Below are 9,239 nucleotides of genomic sequence, written 5' to 3'. Positions count from 1 at the left end.
AATCAAACCGTGATTCATTAAATATGAACTGTAATGACTAATAAGACTCGATGTGCTAAAGGCTGTCAGATCATGGACTCTTGCAAGTCAAGTCACCTTGATTTCTATTATGCAATATTATTTCAAATCTGAGATAAACAGGAAAAATAACAGAATCAGTGATGCAATTCAAAAATGAGACAAATCCAAGACATAATTCATAATTCCGGTCATAATTCAATGCTCAATTCAGTTCAATAGCAACCGATGTGGAGCTCGTGGAGAATGAAATAATTATCGACTTGCTGAGTCCTTTTAATGGGAAGCTTTTCTCAATTGTCATTTATACACCAATTTATGAAATATTTGATCCATATGGGAATATTTAGTGAATACTCACGTACTGTATAACGTCTTTGCTTAGAATAGTCCGTCTGTTTGTTACTTTGCATCACGTCAAGATGTTGTCCTTTAATTTCAGTACTGGCCCAATAGTGAATGTTATACTGATGATACTGTTCGGTATAATATTTAGCCTATTACCAGACCTCTCTACTCCATTGTAATCATTAATTTGATTCCTTGGGTCATAACGTAACAAGGGTTTAAAATACAGGCGCAAATGCAGCGATTACCCAGCAAGCAATAGCCGTCATTTCAACATCTCGGTGGGTATTATAGCTTATTTTGCGTTGGCACACTTAGAGCCTTGTTTTTGCTCACAAATAACATCTTTCTCAGCATATCTTATTTTTCATTGCTTTTGTGCAATGGATGAGTTTAGATGGCGAAACGAACTTTTGAGCTGTTCTCTCGTGACTCGGACTGTCTGTCAGCTCGGCGAACTGTGCGGCCCTCTGGTTTTGCAGCTGATTCTACATCAAAATCCCACTTATTTTATCTTACAGAAATAAAAGTCATTGTCAAAGTGATTAAATCAGTTAGGTGTATTAGCACTAAAATAAACAAAATAAATCAAACATTAATTCATAAAAAACTTTAATGCAATATCTATTTTAACCAGTCACAGGCAAGATTCATGTGAGATTCATATATAAAATAGTTAAAACAAACATTATTACATACTAGAATAAAGAAAATCTTCAAGAATCATAGATCACATGGATTTAGTAGATTCCATGTTGAAATGTTTTTTTTACACAAGTTTCGTAAAGGGAAACAAATGTAACAGCTCAGTAGCACAAATATACATAAGACTCGGTTAGCAAAATGTGAGCTTGATCAGGTTTTTTTAAAAAGCTGAATCTGTGCCTCTTTAATACTTCAGTAAAATATTTTTTGAGATGGTTCAGCTAAACAACAATAGTAGTACTAGCAGAGGAGAGAGAAGTCAGAGTTTGATGCTGTGAGACAGGATCTGCTGGTATATGGAGGGGGTCAGTGAGACATATGTCCTCTCACGCTCACACAGGAAGTACAGCGAATCAGTCGTCATGCTGGGATTGAATCCGGCCTCCACCAGCTTCAGCTTCAGCTGTTTAAAGGTGGCGGTGATGTCCACTGAGCTCTGGAGACAAACATCACATCATGTGTGTGCAGGAGACCAGCGCTGACCTAGTAAATACTGGTTTACCATCTCACAGGGAGAATTTTACCTGAATGCGTATGAAACGAGGTCGAGCATAAATAGGCAGGAACCTGCAGACGTGGTCAAATGTTTTCTTGCACTCAAACTCCACTCCGTCCATCAATTTTACTGCAGCCATTCCGATCCGTCCCTCGTGACCTTCACAAACACATAAAGGAATGTCAGTGACGTCTCACGTGAGGAACCACATTCAGAGTAAACGTGGCTTCAGCAAACCTGGAACTTGAACTCCGTAAACATTCGCCTCTTCGACAAAGTCAAGCATGCTGATGATGTCAGAGACTTCAGTGGTGGCCACATTCTCTCCCTTCCACCTGCACAGATTCACATTCATATCAGCTTCCACCAATCACCTCGCAGATTTACATCAGACTCCACCAATCACCTTGCAGATTCACATCAGCCTCCACCAATCACCTCGCAGATTCACCAATCACCTCGCAGATTCACATCAGCCTCCACCAATCACCTCGCAGATTCACTTCATCTGATCTCTGACAGCATGATATTAAGGAAATACCTGAATGTGTCTCCCACTCGATCCTGGAAGTAGATGAAGTTGTCGTGATCGATCTTCAGCAGATCACCGCTGTTGAAATAGACATCGCCGTGCTTAAAAACGTCACGCAGCCTCTTCTTTTCTGTTTGCTGCTCGTTTTGTGCATAACCAACAAAAGGAGCGATTTCTGTAATCTTGGACACCAGCAGCCCCGTCTGCCCTGGAAACACACACACACACACATATACAAACACACACACAGAAGCTCAGCCAGCGTTAAAGAGACTTTAAGGGACAGTTTAAGAACATGATCAGATTAAAGAAACTTCCAGATCAAAGGTTTAAACTGATATGTCAAATATGTCAAAAAAGTCAAATATTAAAATCATATTTGTCTAGTTTGATCAGCAGCAATTAGTGAGGCTGACCTATCTAAAAATAATCTGATGTGTCCTTTTAATAAAATATGAGGAATTTGGATCATCAGAGGGAGTGTTTGATGAGCTCAGTCTGTCAGTACGAATAAAGTCAGTCGTTCATTTGTAACATGAAGTGCTGTTCTTTATATGGGACTCTAGAGGGGGTCGACTGTGTTTCATGTTTACGAGTGTGACCTCTGACCTTTAGGCACCTCGACACACAGGCCTCTGGAGTTTCTGACCGGCTCATCGTGCTCCGTGTCGTACTGAATGAGGGCACAGGGGAACAGTTTCTGTGCGACGAGAGAAAAACACACTGATAATCAGAGCTTTCAGTGGAAGCACAGCGAGAGTCATGTGATTCCAGTCATACAGCCTTACTTTGTGCAGAAAGCTGACCCGTCCAACAGCGCCGATCTTTCCAGCGTAGTTCACGAAACCCACATTTCCCTCCGTGGAGGCGTAAAACTCTCGGACTTGAATGTGACCGAAGCGCTTGAGGAATTCCCTCCATACGTCCGAGCGGAGCCCGTTCCCGATGGCCAGACGCACGGCGTGCTCCTTATCGCTCGCTCTCTAGAAAACACCAACGAATCACAAACAACACTAGAGCAAACATCTGTGTGTTATTGAGAATCGCACAGATCAATGACATATTATAGATGATGTGATTCCTGCACTCAGATGAGTTGAAACACTTGTGCTGGAATTTACAGTTCCGTGCACAGCGAAACCTGGAATAAAAGCTGATCTCCTCGTGTCGTGATGCATTCAGGAGATTGCTTTCACTGCGGTATTCCAAGTAAAGGCCAGCAGCTATTCCGAGATCAGCGCCCGGCCTTAACGGATGCTCTGATTGGCCGACGGCTCAGTCATATGAGCGCATGTGCTCTTCAGGATCCAGTTTCAATGACCAAAGTAAGAATATTCACAATTTACCTACGAAACCTCAATGGCCAGGAAATAACACACCCAAACCAGACATCTGATCGCAAACAAGAGTGTGACTCTAGTGAAGAGAGCGAGCGACACGCCGGCTCCTCCGGCTAGGAAGAGTTAGAGCTATTTAAACAAACCAGCTGTGCTGGGATCAGTTTTCAGAGAGTAACAGCTGTATGACACACACACACACACACACACACACACACACACACACATGGCCTCAGTGACCACTCTGAGCTGCCAGCTCTCTAAATCTGCTCAGTGTTTCACAGTCAGCTGACATAAACACAACTGTAATCTAATGGACTCTACGTTATTAACTTACTATACACTGATGATCTGTACCTGCGGTGTGTTGCACAGATAGCGCAGAACCTCGCCGATGTACTGAATCACCGTCACATTATGAGCCCGACACTCGTCCCAGAACTGAGATGCAGAAAACTTCCGGCGTAAAATTATAGTTGAACCTGAGAATGAGAGAAACTGAGATTATTCTGATCCACAACAGGACTGTGGGTGTGACTAGCAATAAGAGAATATGACATGAAGATCTGCGTGTGTGATTGAGGAGTGTGAGAGTGACTCGACCTTTAACCCGGTTAAAGAGGAACATTCCTGTGAATTTCTGCTGCTTTACAGTCACACACAGAGCTCTTTCACAGAGAGAGTGAGGAAATTATGCACTGAGCTCCTGATCACAGTCATGACGCACTGAAACACACACTCTTACTCGCGCACACACACACACACACACACTCTCTCTTTCTCTCTCTCTCTCTCACACTCACTCACTCACTCACTCACACAAACACACACACACACACACACACACACTCTCTCTCTCACACTCACTCACTCACTCACTCACTCACTCACTCACTCACTCACTCACTCACTCACTCACTCACTCACTCACTCACTCACTCACTCACTCACTCACTCACTCACTCACTCACTCACTCACTCACTCACTCACTCACTCACTCACTCACTCACTCACTCACTCACTCACTCACTCACTCACTCACTCACTCACTCACTCACTCACTCACTCACTCACTCACTCACTCACTCACTCACTCACTCACTCACTCACTCACTCACTCACTCACTCACTCACTCACTCACTCACTCACTCACTCACTCACTCACTCACTCACTCACTCACTCACTCACTCACTCACTCACTCACTCACTCACTCACTCACTCACTCACTCACTCACTCACTCACTCACTCACTCACTCACTCACTCACTCACTCACTCACTCACTCACTCACTCACTCACTCACTCACTCACTCACTCACTCACACACACACACACACTCACACACACACACACACAAACACACTCACTCACTCACTCACACACACACACACCTGTCTCTATGGAGCCCATGAATCCCACGAGGAAGCCGGCGGTGTGATATAAAGGAAGAGTCACATAAATCACGTCAGAATCTGTTACGCCATTTGACGCCAGCACAGCGAGAGCAGCGAGGAGACGCGTTTGATTGATCACTGCTGCTTTATGAAGACCTGAAACACACACACACACACCAGTTACTGCCAGACAGAGGCTTATTAAACCCTTCACACTCCTTTATATTCCAGCCTCTGCTTACAGTGCAAACCAGCAGATAAAAACACATCAATACTTTTGATTCATCCTTCAGTTTGAAAACAAGCAAATGTTCTGTGTGTTGTCAACATTACTGTCTGTCATTTCAGATCTTCATGAATTTAGCACAGTAAGACTTGCAGGGTTAGTATAGTAAACTTAAACCATGAAGAAACATTTTTGTTAATTGAAATAAAATCTAAAAAACTAAAACTCATTTTATTTCAGCTAGTTACCACGAAAACATTTCTCATTTTCATTTAGTTGAACTTGTACAGAAATAGCTGAAACTGAAGTAAAAATGAATAAAAACTACATAGACACTTTAACTGACATTAAAATGAAAATTGAAAATATAAAGATAATGACTAATTGAAAATATAATTAAAGCGGTAACAGTATAGCACCTGTGGTTCCAGATGTGTAGATGTAGACGGCTGGAGATGTGAAGGACACGCTTGCTCTGAGCGTCTGAGGAACATCAGCGTCTGAGGATTCCTGCGCCGCTCGGATCAGACTCTTCATGTGTGATGATCGGAGCTCTTCAGCCGTGATGAAGATCCTCGTCAGTCCCTCCTGCAGGAGATCTTCATACACCTCCTCCACGGCTCCCTGCAGCTCTGAGATGATGACACAAGCCGACCATCACACACACATCACAGCATCACTGCAGCTTCACCCACACACACACACACACATCACAGCATCACTGCAGCTTCACCCACACACACACACACACATCACAGCATCACTGCAGCTTCACCCACACACACACACACACATCACAGCATCACTGCAGCTTCACCCACACACACACACACACATCACAGCATCACTGCAGCTTCACCCACACACACACACACACATCACAGCATCACTGCAGCTTCACCCACACACACACACACACATCACAGCATCACTGCAGCTTCACCCACACACACACACACACATCACAGCATCACTGCAGCTTCACCCACACACACACACACACATCACAGCATCACTGCAGCTTCACCCACACACACACACACACATCACAGCATCACTGCAGCTTCACCCACACACACACACACACATCACAGCATCACTGCAGCTTCACCCACACACACACACACACATCACAGCATCACTGCAGCTTCACCCACACACACACACACACATCACAGCATCACTGCAGCTTCACCCACACACACACACACACATCACAGCATCACTGCAGCTTCACCCACACACACACACACACATCACAGCATCACTGCAGCTTCACCCACACACACACACACACATCACAGCATCACTGCAGCTTCACCCACACACACACACACACATCACAGCATCACTGCAGCTTCACCCACACACACACACACACATCACAGCATCACTGCAGCTTCACCCACACACACACACACACATCACAGCATCACTGCAGCTTCACACACACACACACACACACACACACACACACACCAATTCAGATGTCATTTTTTATTATTTAGTAACTAAACTATCTTAGCAGTATCTTGGTTCTGTGGTCTTATAGGGCATATACTATTGCTCTCAACCCTTGTGCGTCAGTTTCAAGAAGTTACACAGAGGTCCTTAAAAAACAAAAATGTCAAAAACATTTTTTCCCCGCTTTCACTAGTATAGATCGTTTTACAAGCTGCAGACTTCATCATAACCACCACAAATACACTCATTCTCAGGACTGTAATAACGCTTTAAATGCCAGTTTGTTTACACAATGCCACTGCTGTTTTTTTCTGAAAAAGCACACAAAAATCAATTAATTATAGTTTATAGTTATAGTTTTTAGCAGAAAAAGGGGGAAAGTGAGTATTAGACTGGCCAAACCTGAGATAATGGTGTCATCAGATGGAGAATAGTACACACTTTTCAAAATGCTGAATAACAGAATGAAAGCCTATTAACAAAGAATGCATGATTTATGCTTAAAAGGCACTGGGATTAAATATTGCTGTTTTATTGGGTTTCACTGGGGTCATTTTTGTCATTAAGGTCCTGAGTTTAACTAATAATGCACCTAGTGTAAAATAGATTTATTAAATGAAATGAGAGTGAAATATTAACATTCCTATAAAAATCCAAATTTTTCACTAAATTTAGGCTGTTTGCATTAACAGTCCAAAATGATTAGAGAACACACAGAATAGTTCACCACAAATTTTCATTTAGTCTGAACTATTGATAGCTACACTAGCCCAAACTCTCTGGAGGCGGTTAACTCTTTGGAGAGAGTTTGTGTCTCACCTTCCGACGCGATCAGGACGGACGCGCCGCGGCAGCAGCGGACGCTCGCGATCAGACTCCGCGCGCGGATGCTGCTGTTGAGGAGTGCGCATGCGCAGCCGAGCTTGGCCAGCGCGAGCCAGCAGAAGACGAACGCGGGCTCGTTCTGCATGAACAGAACCGCCGTGTCCCCGGGACGCAGAACCGACGCGACCCGTAACGCGTTCGCTATTCGGTTGCTCTCTCTGTCCGCGTCTTTAAACGAGAACCGTTTATTCTCGAAAACGATAAACGCCTTGTTCGGGCGCGTTTCGACCTGTTCTAAAAACCGGTCCAAAGCCAGAAACAGAGGTCGCCTTCTTCTGCGGGAAACGAACTTGAGTAAAATCCGCAACAACTCCGTGTGATATACAAGATCTGTCCAGAGATGCGGGAACAACACCCTGAGCACCAGAGGAGCGACGATCAGCAGCAGCGACAGAAGCAACATCTTTCACTGATGATGCGCGACTTTAACAAACCCTAACCAAACAGACTCTGAGCTGAAGACTGCAGCAGTTCTCTTGTGTGTGCTGAAGGCGGAGCGAGGCGGGCGTGATTATCAAGCAGATTATCGATGGGAATCTGTTCGGTTCTGGTTTCAGTTTCGATCCGTTTTGCGATGCGATCAGTCTTTTGTCTTGTGATCTATCATTCCGATGCGACACAGCAGACAGGGCAGGATTTAGGGGGCCCGGGGCCCTGGGCTTGAGGTTATGTTTGGGCCCTATACACTACACTACAAATGCCCTCAAATACAACACCATTAGGGAGTAACACAAAATACACAAACATATGCTTTGAGGTTCATAAATAGTACAATTAATATGCAACATGTCTAGGCTATAGTCAAAGTTTAAATGTAATATTAAATAGTCATTATAATATAATAAACATATAATAAACCCTGAAATAACTTTGAGCAAAAAAAAAAAAAAAACTGAGATGTTGGCTTATTAGTATTATAAAAGTTATTGTCATATCTGTGTCCTCTTATGCCAGGTTCTTATTTAATCAATAAATTCAATCGAATAAAAAGACATGCTGGCTATTAACTTAACAATCAAATTAAATCGCTATCAACAAAATTCATAGATGAAATAAGCTACTTTTTTAAATATGAAAATACAACGGCCAGTAGATGGCAGCAAGTGACTGTTAATGAGTGAGCTGAATCAACAGATTCGTTTAAAAAGCTGATTCACTTAACTTTGCAAACGACTGTAGTTATAGCCTGATTGAATCATTTGCTGTCCGTGTAACGCAGTGGTTCTGCTGTTTGTTCTGTTTTCTGTCTGACGGAGCAAAACTGAATGTTGTGTCTGAAAGTTACTCTCTAAGTTGTTGTTTATTGTACATTTGCGATCGTGCAGATATTCGGGAAAAGACACAGGACTGTTGTTTCCATGATAGGCTAAGTCCTATATCATAGGCATAAGCTATGTTATAAAAACAGAAACTCATTAAATTGCTATCTTTTATTTAAAACCATTTTGATGACATTTCTTCCCCACTATGTGTAATAGCAGTAAGAGGAGAGATGTCAGGTTCTTATTTAATCAATAAATTCAATCGAATAAAAAGACATGCTGGCGATTAACTTAACAATCAAATGAAATCGCTATCAACAAAATTCATAGATGGATTGTGCATAAATGTTACGTTTAAATATAACATTTTAATGTAGAAATATTAAATGATTGCAAAAATGAAATAAGCTACTTTTTTAAATATGAAACTATAACCGCCAGTAGATGGCAGTCTTAATGAGTGAGCTGAATCAACCGATTCGTTTAAAAAGCTGATTCACTTAACTTTGCAAACGACTGTAGTTATAGCCTGATTGAATCATTTGCTGTCCGTGTAACGCAGTGGTTC

At 42.7% G+C, this 9,239-nt stretch overlaps 1 protein-coding gene across 1 annotated transcript; it reads right to left on the bottom strand.

Moving 5' to 3' along the window:
* Nucleotides 1-1,122: 1,122 nt before the first annotated feature.
* Nucleotides 1,123-7,843, bottom strand: LOC107727401 (very long-chain acyl-CoA synthetase). Its single transcript, XM_016537260.1, has 10 exons — nucleotides 7,344-7,843; nucleotides 5,480-5,692; nucleotides 4,832-4,990; nucleotides 3,794-3,918; nucleotides 2,888-3,082; nucleotides 2,709-2,799; nucleotides 2,109-2,307; nucleotides 1,805-1,902; nucleotides 1,596-1,726; nucleotides 1,123-1,507 (listed from the first exon to the last, which is right to left on the bottom strand). Exons 1-10 carry the CDS (start codon nucleotides 7,810-7,812, stop codon nucleotides 1,331-1,333), a joined length of 1,857 nt encoding a protein of 618 aa, XP_016392746.1. The 5' UTR covers nucleotides 7,813-7,843; the 3' UTR covers nucleotides 1,123-1,330.
* Between the last annotated feature and the right edge of the window lie 1,396 nt (nucleotides 7,844-9,239).

Source organism: Sinocyclocheilus rhinocerous, unplaced genomic scaffold (assembly GCF_001515625.1).
Source record: "Sinocyclocheilus rhinocerous isolate Xijiao unplaced genomic scaffold, SAMN03320098_v1.1 scaffold4111, whole genome shotgun sequence".
Lineage (NCBI taxonomy): Eukaryota > Metazoa > Chordata > Actinopteri > Cypriniformes > Cyprinidae > Sinocyclocheilus > Sinocyclocheilus rhinocerous.
The sequence above is the reverse complement of the archived record's forward strand: the minus strand, read 5'-3'. Positions and strand labels throughout refer to the sequence as shown.